The sequence below is a fragment of the Chaetodon auriga genome, chromosome 23, assembly GCF_051107435.1.
Source record: "Chaetodon auriga isolate fChaAug3 chromosome 23, fChaAug3.hap1, whole genome shotgun sequence".
Classification (NCBI taxonomy): Eukaryota; Metazoa; Chordata; class Actinopteri; order Chaetodontiformes; family Chaetodontidae; genus Chaetodon; species Chaetodon auriga.
The window spans coordinates 14725091-14750518 of NC_135096.1; the positions used below are offsets into that span (position 1 = coordinate 14725091).

A 25428-nucleotide genomic window follows, 5' to 3' on the forward strand; every position below is an offset into this window, starting at 1 on the left:
AAAAAAATACACCGCTATATATAAATAAAGGACTTTAAGTATCCCACTATTTTGTATCTTTTTGGAAATATATAATAGTTTCTTCTTTTATTCCTCTCCAACTAAACATATGCTCATACACCGTTAACATTTCATCATTGTCATAGATCTTAAGATGTACACCGCTGTAAACCAAAATGACAGCGAGCCTCACACCCTCACTCGTCACATTTATTTTCTTTCCGTCAATGCTCCTACCTGATAAGTCCTTAACCGCTAAAATGAGGAGGCTGATGGTGTTGGCGATAAAGTGTGAAATTACCAGCAGCAACCATCTGCCAACTGTTGGTAAATTTAGTCTGTGGCTGTTAGATTTGTCCGCTTTCCAGCTACTTCAGCAAGTAACCACATGCCGTCTATATATCGTTTCTTACTCTTGAAACAAAATGTGTGGATGTGGGTTTGATCAGCAGCTGTGGTGGTGGATAAGGCAGGTGTTTCCTGCCCTGGTAAGACCAAGTAAAGGACCAAAAAAAAAAAAAAAATCAGATCCTGAAATGGTGTGAAATGCATTGCAGTGGGCAGAGCGTGCAGCACAGACTTACAATTCAAAGACCATGTAGAGCATGCCATCGGAGCTGTAGGTCTCCAGCAGCTCCACGATGTGAGGGTGCTTCAGCATGTGGCAGATACTGGCCTCTCGCTTCAGATCTGGAAGGTAGAAATTAGTCAGAGGGGATGCTGAGATACTGTTCTCACGCAACAATTAGCATTCCAGCATGATGATACTTCTGCTACAGGCTTTATCTCAATCTTCCATTATAATTCAGGTCAATTCACACCTTTTCACAGCTACTGTCAAGAAGTTTTGTTTACTGTTAGCGTTCACAATATCTGTTGTGTCGATGTGTGGTCGTGCTATCATTACGGTGACCTTAATCCTCGATTTTGAAAACAGACACGGACCTGAACTACATTTAATGCAGTCAACATACTAATCCATTCACAAAACATCGCTCATTAGAAACGGTTGAACTCAGACATGCTTTTTATCAGGAGCTGGCTGGTTGAAGAAACGTGCACATTGTAAGTCAGGATTTATCCAGTGTACACTGTAACGAGGTGATTTATCCCTTTAATTTCTCAGTGCTCGTGCATGCAAATAAGCACATTTCACCGTGATCGTCCTCTACTGAGTCATTCGAGGACTTTATGAAATTAGAGGCGTCGGTACTTCCGGTGATTACCTCTGAATTCTCCTTGTAGGAACATTTGCCATTTTCAACCCACTGACTTGATTTGAAACATATATGCTATTAAATGTCAGCACTGAGGAAGAGATGTGGCTCTCTGCCATTTCCCCCAAACATAATATGCAGAGATGTGAACTGAAAAGGCGGGAAGTTCTGCAGTAATACAAATTTCTAAAGCTCAAAGACATTTCATGAAGATAACGTTGTGGTACAAAATAGTGTTAGAGACATAACAACTGCTGAACAAATGCACCCATAATGTCAGTGGTAAAATCGACATTTTAGCTTGATTTTTATTATTATCTGTGTTTTTACATGGAAAGTACCATGATGAGGATGCATTACGTAAAAATCATCCATAATTTAGAAACCATCAGATGACCTATGGGTGAGAAAGAAAGACAGCGGCTCTGCTGAGATGCTGATTTGTGGTTGGCTGGTGCTTTGCTAAATCATTCTGCGTTGCCCTGTGACGAGTTAAGGAGATGAAAAGCAAAGAGGACGTGCCTGGCACGCCACCCTCATCCTTTCACACCTCAACAGACCTGCCGCACCTCCACGTCGCCACCAGAGGGAGCTACAGAGCATCTCATTTGCAGACACAAGGGATTCTATTCTCTATAGATACTGAGCACACAAGATGACTTTTCACATGCTGCTTTAACATGTGAGGACTATTTTAATTGCACATACAAATGCACATCTGGCTCGCGCTCATCAACATCATCCCCCCTCATTATCGCCACGTCCAGATCCACACTGCGCATACAATTAGGACGTGACACACTGGCCTTCCTCGTCTTTTGGCTGCCTCATTAAAGAAAACGACACTGATGGGAAAACGCTCCCGTCCTCTCTCTTTAAAGAAAAGGAAATGCGCAATATTGAGCGGAATGACCGACGACTGTCGAGACAAGCTGTAAGATACAGTCGCGGCCTGCGGAGGAAGGCTGACAGACATAATGTGCTGTTGTTGAGCTCCTCGCTCCATAAAAACCTCATTTACACACTCCACTCCCCATCTGTGAGTCTACTGATCTTTGTGTATGTGTGTGTGTGTGCTCATTGTGTCGTGACAGACCAGTATCATTATGCAACAGAGAGAAATGATGCTGTGTCCCCACTACAGAGCCCCCGTTCGACTGTTCCTTTGCTTTCATTATTTCTCTCCTCTCCTCTTTACACTCGTCCTCAGCCTGTCTCATCGAGTATCTATTCTTTAACTTAACAATGCCGCCCAGTGTCCGCACGGAAACAAGGAAACCGCTCAGCCAGAGGGAGGGAGCCAGAGAGGCCTGGAACGGTCTGAATGAAAGCAATGCCATTCACTGGGCCTTTTCCAAACCAGCTCTTACATGCAAGGTTTTGTGATGCAATGTGAAATAATTTCACCCAGTTTTGAGGAAATGCCTTTCTGTTTGCATCTGACGCGCTCCTCGTAGCTCAAAAATGCTTGGTCATGCGTTGGGGTTAGTTTGTAAGGGGTACTGATGCATTACATTTGCAATATGTTCATTACCTAAACTTACAATACACGTTTAATACTGCAAACTGCACGATTGCATTCTTCTCCAAAATCCAATACCCATAAAGCTTCAGTGTTGATTGAGGGTGCTCACATGTTCGCTCTCTATATTCATCTTTATTTAATTCTACAAATGCAGACGCTCTTAATGACACTGTTAGTCATTTGCTCGTCCAGCTCCCTCTCATGCTCGCACACAGATGTAGCTGTGTATGTTTGTTACGCAGCTTGTAGCAGTTCTTTCTCCTTTTCCTTTTCACTCACATTTATGCTGACGCAGAGTCTTTCTTAATAAGGTATGTGGTCTCAGGAAACCACTTTCCAAATCTGGCTGCACTCCAGTTCTCTATCTTGACACTTTGAGTGCCCCCTTGCTTCTTTCTTCTCTTGTGACTTTTTAAAATGTCAGAAATGAGGGTGTCGACTAAATGTACTTTCCTCTCGCCTTCGGTGGAACTTTCACTGTGTTTCACTCTTTCCGGTGCCATTTCGATGCCTGTGAATCCTCAATATTTAGGATACTTAATGTTAGTGCCATTTCAGTTAGTGCCAGCTGAAAAGCTGTTATGAAAATGAAGTATTGTCATAAAGCTTGCTGCTGTGGGGAACATCTTTCATTGACTCAGTTAGCAGTTAGAGACAATGAACTGTAAATGAAAGTCACAACAATGCTCATTACTAATAGTCCTTTAAACCTTCGAGACAGTCTCACAACGGCACAGCTGTCAGTGCCGAAAATAAATGGTTTAGATTGATAATCGAATTGTGACCTTCATATCAAAAGCCAAATCGAATCACGGATTTGGAGAATGGAGACACCCCGGGGCATTCTGATCATCACGTATACTGTGGCCGAGCTGTATGCTGCCATGCTTGCTGCAACTGACTGCAGGGGTGAAGCAAGCTAGAAGAGACTCTGGAGACCAACAGCTTTATTCCAAACTATTCTGTAGGCCAAAGGTAAGAAAAACATTTATTCCACGATTCAGGAGAATAAATTTAGTCTTCGGATAATAATAACAACGTTCTCACATCTCAAATTAAGTGGGACATTGCCTTTGTTTGGGGAAACACTGGTGTAAATCTCTGCGTCTGTGTTTCTCCTCCCTTGGGTCATTTCCTTGTCTTGCTGTTATTGGCTATCAGGCTAATCTCTGACTGGGGCATCACAGATGGCACATGGTGAACGCCAACATTAGCACCAACGTGCACACACACACTTTGTCGCTGCCTCTATCTCTCGCTCTCTCAGACACACACACACACACACACACACACACACACACAGACCTCAGCATGACGAAGCACAAAAACACATGGTGAGACATGGCATGCTTCAAGCTTTCACGCATACTCACTGCCGTAACCTATCCAAGATGCACATGCGCACACACAGACACGCACGGAAATGCCGTCCCAACATATTATTCATCTGGGTGCAGCATGTGTGACATTATGGCTCATTTATTTGTGTGCGAGAATGCCATTATACACTCTGTGTGTGTGCCTGGCTGTTTGATATCTATGCCAAACAGTATTTGCAGATTATTCCCAACATTTGTTTTAACCCACAAGGAGAACAAGGTGGGCGGGTTTGCATTGGAGCACAGACAATGACTCACAAGTTAATTCAGCTTTTTAAAGGTGGAAGTCACTCTGTTTAAAGGAGTCATTCTCTGTGATTGACAGCATCCCTGACAACTATCCTCTCTTGTCCTGATTTCATTAACCCCACCCATCTGGTGCTACAAGTGCATGAAAACAAACACTGAGATTCCACTGCAGTCACGGTCTGAACCAGGTCTGCTGTATTTCTCACCTTCTGTGCTGAGGCCAGGGCTGGAGGTGAAGCTGGCCACATCGACGATCTTTACGGCAAACTGCTGGCCTGTGTCCCTGTTGATGCAGCGCCTCACCACGCTGAAGGGACCCCTGCAACACAAACACACAAACTGTTACAGACACATACAAAAAACATAGACACCGACAACAAATGCACACGCTAATCGGAAACAGGGTTTTTGTTTTCCGGATTCAAGCAGAGGAAAAGCCCCGGGTTCAGCTGGCACTTACCAGAAATACATGTAGACACACACAACCACACACACACCAGCCCAGTGCAATGGGCAGACGCAGAACCATTTTTTAGAATATGCATCGTAGCCTCTGCGCTCATGCCAGTGGGAATTATAGAGTAGTGGTGTACTGCACAGCTGTAAAAGCTAAAATAAAAGCTTTATTATAGAGACCTGAGCAAGGGTGGCCTACCCTAAAAGGTTTATTTCTGGGCAGATGAGGTGGCAGACATTGGAAGGTTCTGTTTCCTAATATAACTGCAACGAGGCGAACGTACGGAAGCTGTAAGCCATGTTTTCCTGTCCTGTGGCCAATAGGATGCAAGTCATTCTCAAGATTTTGTATGAAAAGGCGAACAAAGCGGTCCAGTCATGACATAACCCAGACTTTAACTTCACTCAAGGTTTGTGTGGCACTTGGGAGACTTTTTTTTTTTTAGAGATTTTCTTAGACTGTTGCACTGTTTGTCAGCACAGTCTGTCACACAGTGAGACAGATTCTTTGCAATTCCCAGAAATGAACACACCTTTCTTTCAACACCATGCACAATGTGAACTGTTCCGAGAAAACTAAACCTACATAGTTCAATATCTTGACAGATGTGAGGCCTTTTTTTTGAGGTATTTTCTGAAAACACTCTGGGTCAAGATGAATAAATACACTATTAGATAAAATTACAACATGATACATGACTTCATTATTGATGTTTAAGTTGAATCTCTGCTCTTTTTAACTATTTTACTTGTTCTCATGAGAGTTAAGATGAAGTATGCCTTACGGGACTTACATTTCTCTCCAGCACAAACTACTGTCTGAAGTGTTTCCCATACATACATTTTTTTAGGATATGTCACTCAAATAGATGCGCCACCACCCAAAAAGTCTATTTGTTGTAATTACAGTGTCTGATCTTTCTTTTAGAAATCTGCCTGGAAATGCTTTTGAAACAGAGGATTTATACGCAGCCCGTCAGTACTGTGTGTACATATGTAACCGTACAGATTGAGAAAATTACTTTTCTAGTTTGCTATCACAAGTCAGGTTGTAACAGCTGCTGTTTTATGGTGGGCTGTGAAGTGTTACCTGTCAGACCACCAGGAATAATATCTCAACTCAAAGGAAAGAGTGTTGTCCAGTGCATCAGAGTCCACCCAAAGCCTAGAACACTGCAAAAAATGAATACTCTATCAAATGTAAAAGTACTGACATACATGCATACACTACAAATCAGATCGAGTCTTTGACTCATTTTCTGTTCATTGATTTACAGATCAAATAATCATTCGATTAATCATTATAAGACGACTTTGGAAAGAACACGCTCACTTGTTGTGTACCACTATGGCCCTTCCGACACACCTCCTATGAGTGTTTGCAACTGCACTAAGCGACACTCCCCACATGAACACAAAGGTCAAGTCAATGCAGAAACTATAATACCTTGTATTTCATTAGTTTTCACAGATGTTTATGGTAATTCTTTCTCATTATGCCAAAGCACAGATTAAATCAGTAACAAAGTGGCGCGAACAGGCACTGCAAGCTGAGACATTTGCACATATTCTGTCTCCTCCTAGCCCACTGAGAGTTACACACACACACACACACAAACACACACACACACACACACACACACACACACACACACACACACACACACACACACACACACCCCTGCCGTGTTACAGCTGTCTCAACATCTCCCAAGTCTACAATCCACAGAGGCGGAACCAATGCTAGTGGAGACGCACACACATACGACCAGACAAAACGCACACAGACACACACACAATAACACCCATTTTGCTCAAGCAAAGTGGTGGATTAACAGACGCTGGTTTAACTGAACGAGCAAATAAACTTGCCCGATAATGTCAGTGTCAAACTAACAGTAAAAGCATTCCAGTTTAAGCGTCTGTGCGTGTTGTGAGAGGGAGCTGCAGCTGATTTGCTCTCACATCTGCTGTAATGATTAACCCATACAAACAAACACGGGCGGCGTGTGCGTGCTCAGTGCCGAGAGAGGCGTAAAATGTAACGCTCTTGCCTTCAGAGTCGGCAGGGATCCTGCTGATGATCTGACAACCCCGCTGACCTTTGCCCTCCTGAAATGATGTGCTGCAGCAGCTGTGTTTCCTATTAAAAAGAGAGCCTCAGAGGCGTGGGGTGCCTCTTGAGTACTCGACCGAACCCCATTCCAGCCTGACAAGAGCTTCAGATCTGCGTTTGACTGGTGAGGGTTTTGGGGGAGTGAAGTCAGAGGCTGCAACCACAGGGATACAAATGATGCAGTAAGGGTAAGACCATCTTGGCACTGATCTAATGTGTGTCAATAAAACTCATTACCGCCATTAAGCAATGAGGTGGGGTTGGGTGAACCTGCCAGATTTTATGCATCAACCCCATTTGTAATTCAAGGCCGTCAATTCAAGGGAGCTGCATGGAGAATCAATTCCCAAACGGGGGTTGTTTCTACAACAGTTGTGTATTGCAAGTGAAGGGGGGTTGGGGCCGCTATTTAATTTAATAAATTAGATGCAATTCATCTCATCATCTGGAATAAAAAAAAAAAAAAAACTAAATGACCATTCAGCCGTGTACAGTAGCTATTATAGAGGCAATGTAAGAGAGCAAGAGAGAGAGAAAGAGGGGGAGAGGGGGAGAGAGGGAGAGGAAGTGGAGAGGCCGCATTCCGTACTGACATCACCGCAGCTGTGCTGAGTGGGCTCATACAAAACGCCCACACATGGCTCACATCCGACAGCGGCAGTCATCAAACATTAGCCCAAAGTGGCAATCTTTACCGACTGCTCCTTGGCTCGTTTCAACCCGCTGCTCTATGGCAATCAAAGACTGGATGTTAGGTGCATTTTGAACATCCATGCTGGCTGTGAGCCAAATCTCCTCTCAGGTTTTCTCTCCCCCAAACAGGGACACATCTGTAGCTGCAGAGTCAACATCACCAGTACTGCTCTCCTGAGAGAAACCATCTTTGCTTAAAGCAGCATTTTGCTCTTTAGCTGTGGCAAGCAGCTAGCATAATTCACTTGGTTAGTCTGTCCCTTGTTAGTCTCTCTGTATGTGTGCGCGTCAGGGGTGCTGGGCGGTGGGGGCGGCTTGTACAGCTGTACAGCCCCCCTCATAGAAACATCATTTCTATGACTCTGTGCTGTTCAGGGGTTCGGCTTGCTAATCAACTGCAGATGACGTCGTTGTTTTGGACGGAAAAAAAAAGCTAAAATGGGTCGACAAATATATTTTGGCGCTGTTAATACAACAGGGGAACCCACCTAAGTTAAGTGTAAACCCTGCCATGTGTCTGAGAGAGAGAGAGAGAGCAGGGTGCACAGCTCCAAAAATCACAATCAATCATAAATATGTGGCAAGCAATTAACGCAAATAAATGAATGTATGAGAAAGGTGATATGATTTTATAGACCTTTAAAAATGGCTGAGTTAGAGGTGATACTTACAGATAGATATAGACACTTATAGAGCTCACAACTGCCTATTCATACATTTGCACTGAGGCATGCTGAGGCTTTGAAAGGGAAGAAAATAAAAACTGATTCCAACAGAAGGCTTCGAGGGTAAGTGCTGTTTGCCCTGCTGCCCAAGCCGAGCTCAAGTGCAAAGCTGCTCATTTAACAAGTCCAACAAAGTTCAGCGCTGTTTAACGGTAGTCTGTGAATCTCCAAGCAACAATAAACTAGAGTGCTTCCTTATGCAAATTAGAGAAACAACCCTTTGAATATTAGCACGGAAATTAGTATTCCGGGTTGCGAGCTGAAATTTAGAGCAGAGATACCCTCCGGAGGTTCTAAGGCTTTGGAAGAAAATCCTTGCCTCTACATAAGCCAGAAAGGGATCCAGGTTTGTCTGAAAGAGAGCTTCAACTTTACACCAACCATTCACAACTATTGATCTGCTGTGTGTGGGCAGCTCGAACGAGCATCTTCTACGCTCGCAGAGGAAATTTCAAAAGAGAGACGAAAAAGGAAAGAGATGCTTCCGTCAAAGACAACAATTAAGATTACTACACTACATACGGTATGCAGGTCTACACGGCACCAGCACCTGGCACAGGTATCACTGTCAACACATTTTACTGCTCAAGCCAAAGACAACCTGACAACAAGCTAACAGCATTACTTTTAAATGACACAAACACTGCTCTCTCTTGACATCTTCCTCTACGAAACAGATGGGAAGATGACACATTCAATAATGTGATACTTTATTGATCCCAGCAGGGGATCGGTGTCTTGCTTCAGGACTCCTCAGCTGAGTGGATGCTTGCCAAGCTGGGGGCTTGAACCTTTAGTTTCCCATCTGAACGACAGTCTCTCCAAATCCATTTACATAAATGAGGACACAGAAAACTGGAAAGACGTCTTCAAATGCAGTCCAAAAAAGCATAAACACCAGCTTTGGCCAAATCACTGCAGAGATGATTTGAGACAACTCAGACACAACAAAACCTGCACATGATGATGCCTGCTATTGCCTTAAACTGCATACAGGTGCACCTAATTAACAGGTAACTCAGAGCACAATCATCCACATGAGTTGAATGAAATTAAGATGCCCATATCATGCTACATTCTGACTTCTCACACAGGCTGTGCTGAATGTCATTTTTTTACATTTGAAGCTCGTAATGACGTTCTCGAACGGAGCTTCAAATGTCTGTAGTCACATTTTATGACGTTATCACCCTAAAAAATGAAACATCCTCAAGCAAAATCCTCATTTTGAATAAAGTGATTCATTGGATTATGGGTCTTTTTTTCATTAAATCAACTTTCTTTAATGACTATGACTCTTCAGTTTGGTCAACATAAATACATGGAGGCGGCAGGCTAATCCAATAAAGGCATAAAATAATGATGAAATAATAATCGCACCCTGAGGCTTGTTTATGCTGGACCGCCATTTATACAGGTGCGTGCCTCCCTTTGTATTCGGCAAGCAGGAGAGCAGTGAAAACTATGTTTTTTTTAAAGGCTAAATGACAAAAAGTATGGTTTGTGGCAGAATATTTCCTTCCATAAAAAGATTTAGTGCCTATCTGAAATAATTATATCTTTTTCCAATAAATTCTGACTTTTCCACTTTATACTGGGACAAGAAGACGCTGACACCTACAAAAAAAAATCAGTGAACATGATGAAGGCTGTATCAAGCTGAAATGGTAATATTAAACATGTTCCTCAATATCTGTGCCTTCTCTATTATGCTGGTTAAATCAGAAAAATAGATACAGCACAGTTAATGTTGATTAAAAAAAAAAAAGGAATTGGCCTTCCTGCAGCAAAGCACTTTGTGTAAGATGGGTATGCTAAAGATTGCATCTGTTTGGGGAGATACTTTCATTAAACCACTAAAAACTATAAACCAATCAATGAAAATTTGAGATTTAAATGCATTGCAGACCTAAATGTACGAGCTATTTAATTATCCGACCCAGAATAAGCCAGAGGACTGATCACTTCATTGGTTTACAGTGAGTTGCACATCCCAATATTCTTGGCTGTAATGAGCACCCCAGGGCTGAAATAAAGAGCACTGTGACTCCAATAGTGCTTCTCCACAACCTAAGTCCCATTCAAACAGAATCATTACAGACAGAAATGCATTAAATTGCTTCAACGCTTTGCCAACACTTCAACTAGAGCTGAAATCTCAAAAGCAGGCCTGTGGTTACTGCGTTATGTTCACATCACATCATCATCACATATTTACGATGTAAACGACAAAAAAATGAGCCCATGATGAGCAGGGCCTGCACTGCCTACGCCTGCTCAACAGCTCGGGTCATCTTTCACCGCAGTTAATCCAGTCTGAAGTCGAATTGACACCTGACCTGTCTGATCTTCCTCTATTGAAAAAAGGCTAGTATAACCACAGGGGAGATGAATGAACATTTACATGCATGAGCTGTGAGATCAGACGGTCCACGTGCCTCAATGCTACGTAGACATATGCAGCTCTTGCTGTTGCCATGCAACTATAAGCCCAGACGAATAAGGGGTCTGATTTGCTAAAAGTCAAATACTTTGGACTTTTTGTTCTTTGCCTCTCAGCTCTGAAACCTTGCTAAGCTCTCAGTGACGCCAGCAACGCGAAATCACATCTTTCCGACAAAAATAATAAGAGGAAGGCAGCACTGAAAGGGGAGGATCCCGGTGGACGGTGAACTGATCTTGGTGCCTCTGTGTGCAGTCACACAGTGCCTTAAAACACAATGTCAGACCAGATACATCTTTTAAAAAGTCACCATGACGATGAAGGAAAATAAGGTCAAAGGGAAAATGTCAATTCAATGTCCATAACTTCATACAAAGAAATAAAGTATGCTCCGTCTTTGAGTAGAAATCATCCTAACCATGGTTCTCTTTACACTCCCAGTTTAGAGGAGATGATTACTGGACAGCGACAGCGTCCCCAATGCTCTCAATCCCACCCAGCCAGGCTGCTCCTCTCCGACACAAGCCGATCAGGGACAATAATAGACGACTTCTCTGGGCAACAAAGGAAGTCTGAAGGAGGGACGGACTGGATAATAGGGTTTATGTACAAGTTTGAAAGGAGCTGAGGTGGAAGGTCAGCAAGAGACATGCAAGTACACAAAAGCACCGAGCTCATTCAGTAATGCAAGAAATGAATCACTGTGACAGCTCTTACATTGTGGCAGGAGGTAAAGAACAAACTAATTACATTAAACTTATTGGGATTAGTTCATTTCACCCACTCTCAATTCGAGTATTTTCTATTTCATGTGCCCTGATCGGACATTATTGGTGAAACATTCATCTCAGTGCCAAAATTCAACGACAACTTCTTCATGGTGGTTGGACATCTGTGGACAAACAGATAAGTCGCTGATTTAGTCAGAAAAAGTCAGTCCAAAAAAAAGCCAAAACCCGGATTTTAATTTAAGCTGGAAGAAGATGAAAAAGCAAAGTAATGAAAGCCTAGAGGAGGTCTTCATGGACACAGTATTGCCAATCCATTTAACCAAATGAACAGGCAAATTATCATCCTGCCTTCAATCCATTTTATGTGGAGATAAATCTGGCTATCCCTCTCATGTGCCAAAATGGCCTTGCTTCTGTTACAAAATATACTTAGGCTAAAACTTAGGAGCAGGAATATCCTCCAACCAGAAAAAGATAACATGGAATAAGGTTCTTATGATGGTTTCCTGTGGCTATAATGCCTTTCCATTTCAGATTTTAATTAATTCACCTCCTCAGGTTTCAGCTGTCTGCCATGTTGTCCACTACCTACAGTAGTGCTGACAGTAAAACATGAGGTTAAAAACAAAGTGGGAGATGGCAGAGTGCTGCAGTCAATGTCTGCTGGCATTATTTATATCCTTAGCCTCAGGGCCATCCCATTCCCAACTCCACTTGTCTCCATTGATCTGCCTCTGCTTCCCTTCCCCTCCCACCTCGGGGCTGAGGAAAAATGATCCTCCCCTTCTTCCTCCAACACATCCCAAGACACCGGGACTCAACGCACTTGATCCATCAACTCCAGTTTCACAAAAGAACTGACAGGATAAGAGGGATTTTCTGGTCTTTTCTGTGACATAAGTGTGCCATCCCACTTCTTTACTGAAGCTTAAGATGTGCTCCGGACTATTGTTCACTCATGCGTTACTCCTCTACTGACCTGTGCACAACTGCTCAGCACACTCACAACGTATTTGCAAATACTGTCTATCTCAGTGGCTGCTTATGGCTGCAGTACGGGATTCAAACTGGTAGTGGTTTCTACGTTCTAGCTATAAGGGAAGCCTGGATGTTCCGTGTCGGCTGTGCAGGTACCACCATGTAGGTTGATATTTGCAGGAAAGACATTATGACTGTATGGAAGCCGCCATCATTTGCACAGCTTTCACGGCAAACTCGTCCTCATCTGACAGACAGATATTTAGATAGATGTTGTTTTACCCAGGCCTGGGGTCAAGCAAAGTAAATTAAAATAAGGAAATGCACTTTTTCATCTGTCTGTCATAAGGGCCTGAGGATTAGGGGTGTGCCACATTATTTTGTCATGAAAAGATCTGTATATTTCCTTTTTTTAAAGAGTTCATTTTCCTGACAAAGCCAATATTCTGACTTATTGACGTAATCAGGTCGTAGCGTTAAGGACAGCAACAACAAGCATGACTGAAAGCGAAAGTACCGCTGTTACTGGCCACACTGTAGTAACAAAGAAAGGGGAGCACATACACAAGTGTGGAAGTGGTTTGGTTACAAAACATGTACAACAAACCACAGCGTTATGTAAGAAGTGCAAGACAATGAACAACAGAAGCGGGCAACACAATCAACTTATTTGACCACCTGAAGCAGAAGCACTCGGCTCAGCACGAGGGGAGCCAAAATTCAGGCGAGGGCTGCTCAACGACTATTGAGGGCAAACTGTATGCTTATGCTGACATACAAAACTATAACACTCATTAATAATAATAGTAAGAGAATATTTTCCCTCATATCACTAAGAATACCATTATCACAGAAATACCCTGAGACCCTGTGATAGTATTTCAGGGCCATATCGCCGACTGTTACTGTGGATTCAAAACAATCTTTCCACCTCCCTGTATTTACTGCCCTGGTTGATTTGTATTGTCAAATTAAACCATACAAACTTACTGATGGTTTGCACTGTTTCCATACCACAGCGGCTACTTGTATTGGTTAATGGGATTCCTAGGTAGTGGTCCTGGACCGACCATCAATTAGTAACTAAGGCAACAGGAAGTCTCAGGATAAAGGACAGGGCCTGAGGGTCTGGAGAGTGTGCCTCTTTCTCTTAGAACAAACTTAATGGACCCTCAGACCTCCAGTGAGTGAAGCTTGCAGGGGGGGAGGGGAGTTACTGGTAGCCCAGGACTGTGATGGGCCTGTCAGCCTTCCTGCCTCGCTTCCATACAGAGTAAAAAAGCCATCTCTGACCACACAGAAGTGACATGCATGCGAGAGCAACTTTCAGTTTGAACAGCACCTTGAACCTTTGCACCTCATGCTTTACGTGAAGACATAACCACCTTGTTGCTGTAATTAAAAAAATGGCTACGCTTCCTCTGACAACTTCGATGAATGTTTAACCAGTCTCCCGGTCTACCTGTCAGTGCATGCAGGTATGGCGACTGCCAAACAGGGGACAAGGAAAATCCAGTCTGCAGACATTGGAGATGTGCAGTTAGATGATTCTTCCACATGTTCTGTGTTAAAAACCAGCCTGTCAGCTACAAATGAGCCATCGTTTCTTCACAGACTCCAAAACATGGCATTAGTGCAGACGTATGGTCAAATCTTTGCCTTCTCCAACTGTACAGTATATTTAAACAAGGCACAAGGACATCCGGATCTGTTCTACTCAGCCTGTAATCAAAGAAGTTAATGTCCACTACACGTTCCTACTCAGCCATGTAAATTCACTGTCCTGCATGGAGGTCATGCACAGTCTGCGGCTCTTAAATTAGGAACTGATGTGCTTCATATTAAATTCCAAGTAAAGTTAAATAGCACTGCACTTTGAGGAGCGTCCTCACCTCACCCACCCACCCACCCACCCACCCAGGGAACTTTCCCCTTGAAAAACCTGCAGACCTACACACAAGAACAGCCAAGTTAGACACGGCCCTTGCTGCTCAACTGTGTGGCAAAGGGAAGGGATACTGCAAAACACCCAAAAGAGTCAAATACTAGCAAATGCGATGAGCTGTAAATGATACTTACTTGCCAATCACCTCACACAGCTCGTAGACATCCTCGAACAGCACGTCGTCGTCCGCCATGGTCATACAGGTAAACGAGGATGATCTCCTCAAGATATCCCACCCACACGGGCTTTGGATGAATCAATGATAACGTATTTCTTGCTGTGTGTGGTTACAATTTTGCCAGACTGCACACGCCTGGTAACTGAAACCCTCCCAGTGTCAGTGACAGGAAAACCAGTGGCCACTCGAGAGTCCAAGTTATCCGGCTAGCCACATTAGCTGGCGCCCAAGGCTGTCACTCCGCGGCCCCACCTTCGCTCGAGCTAGTCTCCCGGTAGGCTGGCTAGCCAGCGAGCTAGCTAAACAGTTACCACAGAGCAGACCCCAGGGCGTGGAGATTTCCTCGCTCGTTTGCAGAAAAACACCTCTCTTCGCATGCCTCGGGTTTGAATCTCACTGTCGGGTACTGTTAGCTCTCCCTCGGCGGCAACCACGGCAGACACTTCCCGCACAGACCAAGATGCTCCCTTCGCCGCAAGCTAACTGGGCTCTGGAAAATGGTTGGCTAGCTGGGTTAATACGAGCTAGCTGTCGAAGGAATAACCGGTTGGCTCGCGCCGTTATTGCGCTGTGCACACCCAGTGTATCACAGATGGCTTATCCCACCGAAAACGTAATGTGACCGGGCTGCAATACGCTTCAGCTTCCCGAGCCCAAACGAAAGACCTTCCCGTGCATGTCGACGACTCGTCTGTTGCATACACCGTCTGTACTTGGGTTTTTTTTTTTTTTTATCTGAAATCGTATTCCAACACTGTCGACCCTTCGTCCACCGTTGCTCTAGTTCCTACGCTGGCTTAGATGCTGGCTGGCTTTGACTGGCTGTTCCTCCGACTTCCAGAAATGCCAGGCTCCTCCCTCTGTCGTGCAGGAAACTGGTGCGGTCAGAGCCGAAATGGTCCGGGAGAACGGGCCCGGATGTGTGTTCGCGAGCCGCTCGAGCCAAGATGGCGTGCGGTGGGGGTCCGATTATAGGCGCAGTTTCCTAATCTCTTCCAACGGTTGCATCCAGTGTGTCCCGCGCAGGCGTCGACCATCAAAACCCCATCACCTTACGTCAGCCTTTCCCCCTTCTTATCTCCATCCTTTTCACACGCTATTTATCCCCCTATAGATTGTCTCCTCTGACAGTAAGAACATATGTCTGCCAGCTGTACGATTAAACTGGTGTATTTTCTCACATGCAACATAAAAGGAGACGACTGTGATTTCCAGTGATTCCTAAACTCCCATGGGTCCTTAGGGAGGTTCCTCAGCAAAATGAGGGACAGTTTAGTGTCTTTATAAATTTGACACTGACAGCAGCGTAGTCACACAGGTGATCATGGCATCATCTTCACCTCTGCCCACTGGGATTTGTTTAATCATCTACCTAATCTCAAGCCTGTTCTCATATGAAATGGGTACCATTTTTGGCCAAAGGCACTGGAGTGCCGTGTTACTGAGTAATAATGTCAGCATTAAGTCGATGTACTGTCACGTGATCTTTGTGCAGGTGCAGGAGAGCCTCTGGTGCAGGTGGCAGGTGGAGAGACGCAGGTGGAATCGTCTCAGGTGTGGGAAGTCCTGGGATGTGCTGCGTGATGCCCCCTGGAGGTGACGAAAGGAAACATATACCTCTTACTGCCCCATTTTGAACGTCCTCTGATGAAGTCCAATATCAGACAATATGAGAAAAACTGAAAGAAATCAAGGTGTAGCTCTAACTGAGAGAGTACAGAAAGGAATAACATCACTTTCTAATAGACCAGTGGCTAAACTTGATCCTTATTACCTTCTTTAAATCTGTTTATAAATGTTTATTTTTCTGCGAGATACTCCACAGAATTAACCAAACATGCAATTATCGCTCAGTATTATTTAATAAAGCGCCCAAAGCTACGTGCCTGTTTACAAGAGGAATCCAACTTTTTCACTACCTACAAAAATACACTATAAAATATGTTTCATTTAAATAAAAGTTTTGCTAGAGTGGTTAAATGTGAAGTTTTGAGGTTTATTCAAAACCCCAGGTGAACCCAAAATAAATTCATTCAGGATCGAATAATGAGGACAAGCCAGCCAGCAGTTTCTCCAGTGGCCATGAGAGACAATAAAAAAAGATAAACAAATAAATAACCAAAACATAAGCTGGAGCTGGGAGACGACTAAATAAGCACCACAAGGCGAGAGACGTCCTCTCAAGCAGAAAGGTGAACTCATCCATGCACGCGGGGATAAACAAAGACATCTGGTGCCACTGGAGGGCGCTGTTCTCTCATGGCACCCTCTGCAGTTTCCATGGCGCTGCATCCCTTCTGCGCACACATCATCTGCGAGCTTCCCCCATTGGCTGAAGCCCACCAGCAGCTAACGATAATCCGATTGGCTGTTGATGTGGTCATCGTGCTGTATGTATGGCCGTGTATGTGCTGTGGAGCAGTCTTCCATCCATCACACAGGCACTTGCAAAACGTACTGCTGCATATGCACAAACACTTAGACGGTGGCTTACACACACATACAGATAGGGTATGGCCACATGAAACAATAAATGTGGAGCAAAGCAGATGCTAAAAAAAAGGAGAGAAAGAAAAGACAGAAAAAAATGGGAAGCACTGCACGTGGGGAAAAAAAGGAAAGAGCACAGTTTCCATGGTAACAGGGAGGGGAACGGTTTTGGTGATTGCTTGTGAAATAGGCAGCTAGTGAGGCATGCACGCACACACACACACAGTGCAAATACACACTCCTGTTTTTGTCACTTGGGAGGATGATGCACTTCCTGACCATAATCATGACACACCTACCGAACCCCTTACCTGAACCTAACCCTCACCTGAATCAGAAACCAAGTCTGAACGGCAAAATGTCATGATAGTGCTGCAGGGAATAGCTTTTCGTCCTGTGAGGTGAGTTTACATAATGTGCATAACATGCATGCATATATATGTACACATACACACACACACACACACACACACACACACGTATCTGCACAGCTTTTCCTTCCTTCATTTTTTTCCTCTTGTCTTCTAAAGCTAGTTGGAATCAGTCCTATTTGTTATACTTGAAGCCTTTGCTGCTCTGCCATTAACCATTTCCTGTCTTTCCAGGCTGGTATAGAGTTCTCAACAATAAATTTACTGTATGGTACTCTACTATAAATTCACTCATTCTTTGTTGTTGAGATACAATCTGAAGTAGGTGACAACTGGCAACATTTCAAAAGGATACAAGAGGCAACACTTTAATGGAGAAAGATGAGACATTTAATCTCCTCAATTTGTGCAAATGCTATTTATCAGTTTTGAAATTGGTGTTATCTTGATAGTTCAATGAAGATCGTATCTAATACTTACAACGAAATGGTTTTGCATAAAATCAGATCGCCAGTTCCATCAATATTTTTCTTTAATTTGTGTCCTTATTCCTCCCCCCTCCCGCTTTTCTCTCTCACTTTTCGTGTATTTAATTTTGCACATTACGTAACACGACGTATACTTTATTAAGTGTAAGGAAAAAATAAATAAAGAAATCGTACCCTCACTTCCTGTTTGGCTCCATGTGATTGGGTGATTCCTACCGCGCAGACTCCTGGGAAAGCGCGATGTTCAAATTTGCTTCCGGTTTTTTTTTTCTTCTTCGGTTGCTAGACTAGAAATGGAGCGACATTATGACAAGTAAGTCAGAGTTCTGTTTACTTCGTCTCTTTATTTACTAAAATTTTTGTTTTCTACACTATATTTGCCTTCGCGACAACAAAAACAGCACAGTTTTGTCAACGGTTTCTCATGGCTCATCTAGCCCCGATACTTGCCGTTCTCCTCCGCATGAAGGGGCGAGTCACGCCAAATAACGATCAAGAATCGAGTAGTTTTTTATTTTGCCTTGCTTGTCACGAACTATACCGATCTGGTACAATAATGTACAATGCATGTTGTGAATCCTTGACTTCCATCTTTGAATTCGGCAAATCAAAATTTCATATTTTGTAATGGTTTTGTCCTCTTTTTCTCACAATGGCCTTCCTCCACAATAAAAACATGGAAGGGAATGCGTGCTGAAGTTGTTTTGTATTCAGTTCCACTGACAAAGTCAGTAGTCAGCGGCTTTAGCTAATGTTTCGTTTTAAATTCCCCGTTATGTTTTCTCTAAACACGAAAAACGTGCACGTACAGTACCAGGGCAGTGGGCTTTCTATGTTGTTTCGAACGGAGCATAAGAAAGCAGTAGGGTTAGCGGAGCTTCACTTTGTGTATGCTTGTTTGTGTATGCTCGGGGCTAGCTGGTTGCTGCTGCTACTGTCTTTTTCATTCAAGTGGGACCAACTGACTAGTTCTTTAAGTATTACTCCGAAACCTAACTTTATCAAACGCCAGCCCTTGTGGGATTGATATGTGGCTATGAACCTATTAACCGAAGTTAAAGAACATGGTCACTACAACTTTACAAACAGGGATGGTTCGTTCGACTCAGTCTCGATTATTTGCGCCACAGTTTGGTTCTGTAAAAAGCAATGCGATGACTATCTGTATTAACTGGAACACTGAGCACCAGAGGAGGCTGATGTGATGATCCGTGCATGATTTCCAGTGTCACAAGGGTTCCTCTAGTCCAGAGGAGGAGCAAAAATAAGAGCTACCGGCAGTCGGACCGCAGCTGCTTCAGTTCTGCTTCACGACTCAACACCATTCCGACGTTGACGCCACGGAGGCTCAGCACCAGCAGAAGGGCTCCAAGGTTCCACAACATCACTGTGAGTCACTCCAGGCCATTGTTCTCCATGTTATCAGTAGTGATTAGCAACAGGCTCATTTCTGGAGCGACAGAGTGGTCATCTTCTCCATCCTCTCCTTTCCCTGTCAAAGGAGAAGGTGAATCCAGAGCAGCTGGCCTTACTGGTGAAGACGGAGTGGCAGCTGTCGTACGTTACTCCCCTCTATCAGTTCAGACACACCCAGCTGAAGAGCTACTCCAGGCGGCTCTCAGCGTTTATCGCTGCAGAGAAGCAGCAAGGTTTGGCAGTGGAGGTGGAGGGAGCACAGAGCGGCTTCAGAGTCTCCTTCTCCTTGGTGCAGGGGCTGATTGAGGAGGAAGATGATGCAGAGACTGTCCTCATACAGGTGAGGATGGGAGTCCAGAGAGGCATAGGGAAGTTTTTCAGGCTGATGGTGTGAATTTTGTCCTTGTGTTTTCTGTGACTTTCTAATTGTTCCCTTTCCGACTACAGATCCATGCAAAGCCTTTGTTTGCCAGGCAGGATGAGCCACAGAGGCCAGTATGGAGCGGCTGGCTGACCTGCATCAATGGCAACTATGACTACCTGCACTCACTTCCAGAGGACTTTGTCTGCCTGCCGCTCTTCGGCAGCAGTGGGGCTGAGGGTCTCACCACTGCGGTCAAATCCTGGTTCCAGCAGACCTTCGACTGTTGCTTTGGCCCCCTGGAGATCAGCCATACGAGTCTACAGTGGCTGTCGGCATTGTGGACTGACTGCCACGCTGAGTGCAGCATCCAGCACCTCAAAATGATTTGGACCCTTCCAGCGGTGCCGCCGCTGCAGGTCACCTACACAGTTAACCCCCAAGATGCCTGGGAGCTGTGGAGCACTGTGAGGAAGGACGCACAGGAGGAGAATAAAGGAGGGGAGGAGGTGGAGGATAGTATCCATATTGAGGAAGTGATGGGGTTCATCCAGGGGTTGAAGAGTCATTTCTACAGACACTTCAGGCTGGATCTGTCCGCGGGAAACCTGAACCAGGTCTCCACAGCACTGGGCTCGGCCAAGTACAGCGGCAGGATCAAGGTACCGTCTCAGTCACAGTCTTTCAACACACACACAGCAAAATATAATTGCTACATCAATGTCTCCTTTTGTTCCAGATCTCCAACAGCAGATACATGATCACCACCCTGACGCTACTCACAGAATGTGCCCTCCTCAAAATGCCCATATGACCAACAAGAGTAAAGACTTTTTATACCACCAGGAAACACAACAATACGACAGCAGCATTCACTTAAAAGCAAAAGACTGAATTTTTAAAATGCAACTTGCAGTAGAAAGCTGCACAGCTTTCTACTGCAGGTTGCATTGAAAAAAAAATCTAGTTTCTGGTTTTTTATTTCACTCTTTTAAAAACATGAAATGAAAAATATTTCTTACAATACCCTCAATAATGTCATTTCACATTCCAGCATCTAAACACAGGACATCTTGTGGCCATAATTATTGGTGACTATTGAGAAAAACCCCAGTATTTACCAGACTCTCTGCTTTGTTTGCTTAGGTTCCACCTCCTCTTGTAAATACTAAACTGTACATATTCTTGTCTAGCTGTTTATATATTTTTAACATTTATAGTTGTAAATAAAAGCAAAAAGGTTTTCAGTGTTGTCATTCATTTAGGGCTGTGATTAATTCTTCATTCTGAATTCATAGCTCAGTCAGTGATGTCATGGTCCCAAGGGGATTTTGTCAAATTGCCTACTTTGTCTGACCAATACGTCATAATCAGAGGGCTCACAATATTTTTGCTTATCAAATTAAAATCATTACAGCTGCTACGTTTTCTTTGGTTAATCAACATTAACTAAATGTTCCAGCCTTACCTTTTTACACCATCAAGTGTACAAATACATAACTTAAGACAAAAATCGACTCAAAGCAGTGTTCCCCCCCTCTCCTAAAAACACACTTCTTAAATGTCGTTTAAAACAAAATCAGGCAACTTTATTTTACAACAGACATCCAACCAAAATCATACAGTTCAGGTAACAAAATAACATTACATAGAAACAAATAGGGAGCATACATACTGCCAGTCATCGACATAACGAGCTCTTCAAGAACTTAAGTCTGAAACGTTACTGTATATTGCACTGGTAAAAAAAGGCAAAAACAACAAAATAAGCAACTTGTGATCAACTTAAGCGGCCTCCTGCGTGTGGATGACCTAGATTGAAAATAAGCGTGGGGACACGACTCTGCAGCATCGCTGTTGCTACGCCGACGCTGCTAAATGCACAATGACAATAGCGAGGGCGTAGGAGTCACAATCGCTGCTCCATTATGCTCTTTCATGACAGGACTGGCGTCTAGCTTGTTGATGGTGGTAATTAGGGTACAGCAGATGCTCATCCTGTCATTAACGGGCACTGTGGAACTGAGGTTTTATGAGAACAAAGGATCTCACTTTAATACTCTTGTCAGTGTGAAGGGGTGAACATTCACACACGTAACATTTAGTTCTGATTTAGGCTCATGATATGTGTTGTATATCAATAACATCTCCTGCTCAGAGTGGGAAAATAACTTTGTTTAACCCCCCAGTCAGTGCGACAAACTTTAAAAACTGGATTGCTTACCTGCTTAAATGGCACATGAGCTCACCAAACTTCACAGCTACATAAAAAAAATACCTCCAAGCACTAGACTGGGGGATGGTGTTAACTTCCCACTGCTGCCTTCCACGTTGTTTATGTAATTTTTACTCTTGTGTGGGTATCTACAGCACTGAAAGCGGGTTGGCTATACGTTTACAATAGTGCCCACACACGCCAACAAAACTATTTGCGATCAGCATCCGCCAGACAAATGCATGAGGGCAAGCTACACTGAGATCAGTGTTGAAAAAGCAATGAGGACTCTGTGCTTGTTTGTGGCAGCTTGACATATTCAGCAGTTTGGCAAAGATCCATCATGGGTCCCACACAAGAAAGGCTTCACAGTATAATCCAAGCACCCCCATTCCCAATGAGCCACACACACGCACACACACAGACTTCAGAATGTGCACTCAGGATTGATTTAAATCAGGGGGGGTTAGTTACACAGTTAACACCACTGTCACAACAGATCATGCTATAATGTTCAACATAACCGCCGTCCGCCCTTCAGTTCATCAAAAGGTGAAATCAATGCTCACACGCGGGCTTAGAGGTAAACGGCAGAGAGGAAAGTGACCTACAGTATGTAGTGATGCGATTCACAGTAAGAGGAGCCTGCAGCGTGTGCAGCTGCTTTAGGAGGCCAGACCCAGAAAGAAGCCACCGACGAACCCGCTGGACAAGACGATGTTCCTTTTGATGAAGTCTGTGGCCTGTGTGGGAGGGAGGAATAAGGTGGAGAATGAGTCCATAACAGCTTAAAAGCAGCGTGCTGTATTAACCAATGAAGATGTGTTAAATGTTGCTGAGAATATTCTGAATTGCAAAGTGGAGAATTAGATAAAATGGTAACCCATTTACTGTATGTCCCATCTCTCTCAAAACTGTCACAGTGGGTGTAGTATTGCTATCTGTACACTAGAGGGCACTGCTGCTTTGCAGATAAAGAAATAAACCTCTCCACCAAACCCAGGAAATCAAAGACATGCATTTAATTCTAATCAATGACATGTCAGAGCTATGCTGGGTGTGGTGCTTTTCAGTAAACAGAAAGTATATATTACAACTCAAAAACAGTTTTACCAATTCTGATAATTACTAGAAAATTCAACTTAAGCAAAAGCGTGAAAGAAAGAGCAAGCTTTGTCACAGGTACCTTTACCTCCTCAATGAATGTGTTTATTTCAGGAGCTGCTTTGTTTGCTTTCTTCTTCAGGTGCTTCTTTGCTTTGTTGACATCCTTCTCCACCTTCTTCCAGTCCACCTGCACGTAGCCACTGTGATTGGCTATCTGTGGGGGGGGGGGGGGGGGGGGGGGGGGCAGGGGAGTCATGTTCAGATCTAATTCTGCAGAGAGGATTTGGAAATATTTAATGATGCCCTGCATTTGTTTATGTCCCAGCCTCCCATTGTGAAGAACAATTTACTTTTTTGGAAATATTCTGACAAAAACTGCCCTCAGACATGACAAGCTATGCCAGCATAATAATAAAATAAAATAAGAAAGCAATAGTTGTTTTGTTGGTGTTTTTTTTTTTTTTGGTTGCACACATGAAATCCTGGTGAAATAAATGTTCTGCTCAAGGGACATTATTAGCTTAGCCATGAACCACATCTAAACAACTATTTCATGCATTCAGCCTGTGTCTCTGCTGTGATCTACTTGTAAAACTGTTGCAAGAACAGTTGTAAAAGCCAAAACATGACACCGAACAGCACTGCAACACCTGATAAGCATCCAGATGGCCTACATCCATCTCGAGCCGGCTGACACACAATGCTCGTCTTTCTACTGCAGTGAGGAGACCAGCTGAGCATCACGCCGTACAGCTCACATGCTCACTAGGCAATGAAGTTGGCAAAATGTGAATCTTACAAAGAATGCATCACTTGTGTGTAGACATGGTAAATTTCTATTTCTTGAGAGTGCATGAACACAGTGTTACGGTTGTCTTGCCTGCAAAAGAAGGAACCCTCCTCCAACAGCTGTAGCAGCTATCTTCCCGACTCTCTGGAAGAGGTAACCGGCACACCTGTGTGTTGAGAGGAAGTGTCATGTGATGTTCTTGAGTCAAAAGGTCAAAGAAAATGTCTGTTGGCTTGGATGTGACCTGCGAGCAGAGAGATCTTCATGCCTTACCATCCAGTCACCCCTCCCATCATGAGCTGGGTAGCCACGGAATACTTCTCAGCAATGGGGCCGGAGTTGTTCCCAAACACCCGACTCCACCACTGGTGACTCCGGGCATATTCTGTCAGGTCCACGACCTCATAAACTTCATCTTCACTCTCTGGGTCGTCCTGACCTGCTGTGAGACAAGGATATGCGCACAATGTATGACTTTATGACGTTATCTCACTTCCTTTCATCTCTTATCTCCATCACAAACACTGATGAACGAGACATTTTTCCATGTGAATTGACAGCCACCAAAACGTAAAAGTGACCCTTCATATTTATTAGTGTAAGGGCACCTCAGCTACCACAGCCTCTGACGGCTGCACATTTATTCACCGTAAATGATTTAGAAAGCTAATATTAGCTGGCTAGCGTCAAATGGCTACCAAGTCAATATGGTGCTCGCTATGGATTTGCTTTTCGGACTCTTATGAACAACGAGGTCGAAACAGCATCTCAATTTTACCGCCGTTGGTGGAAAAAAGGTCAAAATTCCGTCATTAATTAGGCTAATAACATCGTACTCTAAAAAATAACAAAGTAGCTCACCTTCTCTATGATCCGCCGTCGCCATTTTGGAGAAACTGGTTATGTCACTAGGATGTTGACAATGCTAAACCCCGCCCACAAGGTGATGCTCGGTCACGTGCTTTCATTTCGCCTGATTATCCTCAGCAATTTAGCAACAACATGACCAAAATGCTGCAACTTTTGCTTCATTTGAGGAAGATATCATTACGACGGAGTATTAGGGCCACATTGAGGGAAAAACAAAATCCAAGATTTCGAGATTAATGTCGTAAATTCATCAGAATAAAGTCAGAATATTATGAGAGTAAAGTTCTGTCATAAGAAAAAAAAATGATAAATTACAATAAAAAGTCATCATTTTACGAGAATAAACTCAAACTATTACGAGAGTAAAGTAGTAATTTTACGCAAAAAAAAATCGTTATAGTATGAGAATAAAGTCATAATATTACGAGAATAAAGTTATTTTACAATATAAACTTGTAATTTTACGAAAAAAAATCAACATTTTTAGAGAAGTCGTAATGTTACAACAATAAAGTCATAACTTTTCGGGAATAAAGTCGTAATTTTATGAGAAAAGGATATTCCGTTTCCTGTCCTACAACGGAAGGAAATAAAACAGACAGGAGCACGGGCAGCCCCCTGGCAATCACTGTTTCCGGTGTCGTTGAGTAAGTTATTTTTGATTTACGGCTGGCTTTTTACAAAA

At 43.6% G+C, this 25428-nt stretch overlaps 3 protein-coding genes across 21 annotated transcripts in view; 1 reads left to right on the forward strand and 2 right to left on the reverse strand.

The window, feature by feature from the left end:
* The window catches only part of LOC143315782 (peripheral plasma membrane protein CASK-like), a 38671-nt gene extending 23185 nt beyond the window's left edge, over positions 1–15486 (reverse strand). For 5 of the 15 annotated variants that reach the window (XM_076723195.1, XM_076723192.1, XM_076723190.1 and 2 more), the window contains exons 1-3: positions 14592–15485; positions 4577–4689; positions 585–690 (exon numbers count right to left, since the gene is read on the reverse strand). In XM_076723195.1, the coding sequence (XP_076579310.1) occupies positions 585–690; positions 4577–4689; positions 14592–14656 (284 nt within the window). In that variant the 5' untranslated portion in view covers positions 14657–15485. Of the gene's footprint in view, positions 1–584; positions 691–4576; positions 4690–14591 lie in introns of all 15 variants that reach the window. The other 10 variants (XM_076723202.1, XM_076723199.1, XM_076723197.1 and 7 more) reach the window with 4 other exon arrangements.
* A 2777-nt stretch (positions 15487–18263) lies between these two features.
* Positions 18264–20644, forward strand: cenpl (centromere protein L). Of its 2 annotated transcripts, XM_076723211.1 has the most exons (5): positions 18264–18297; positions 19211–19373; positions 19486–19740; positions 19848–20423; positions 20501–20641. In XM_076723211.1, exons 1-5 carry the CDS (start codon positions 18278–18280, stop codon positions 20573–20575), a joined length of 1089 nt encoding a protein of 362 aa, XP_076579326.1. In that variant the 5' UTR covers positions 18264–18277; the 3' UTR covers positions 20576–20641. The 2 variants fall into 2 exon arrangements, with proteins under 2 accessions (XP_076579326.1, XP_076579325.1); XM_076723210.1 differs by having other exon boundaries at positions 19848–20644.
* A 681-nt stretch (positions 20645–21325) lies between these two features.
* On the reverse strand, positions 21326–24789 carry LOC143315789 (FUN14 domain-containing protein 1). Of its 4 annotated transcripts, none has more exons than XM_076723215.1 (5): positions 24735–24789; positions 24147–24312; positions 23964–24039; positions 23169–23297; positions 21326–22719 (listed from the first exon to the last, which is right to left on the reverse strand). In XM_076723215.1, exons 1-5 carry the CDS (start codon positions 24757–24759, stop codon positions 22642–22644), a joined length of 474 nt encoding a protein of 157 aa, XP_076579330.1. In that variant the 5' UTR covers positions 24760–24789; the 3' UTR covers positions 21326–22641. The 4 variants fall into 4 exon arrangements, with proteins under 4 accessions (XP_076579330.1, XP_076579328.1, XP_076579329.1 ...); XM_076723213.1 differs by having other exon boundaries at positions 23163–23297; XM_076723214.1 differs by having other exon boundaries at positions 24147–24315; positions 24735–24777.
* Positions 24790–25428: the final 639 nt, after the last annotated feature.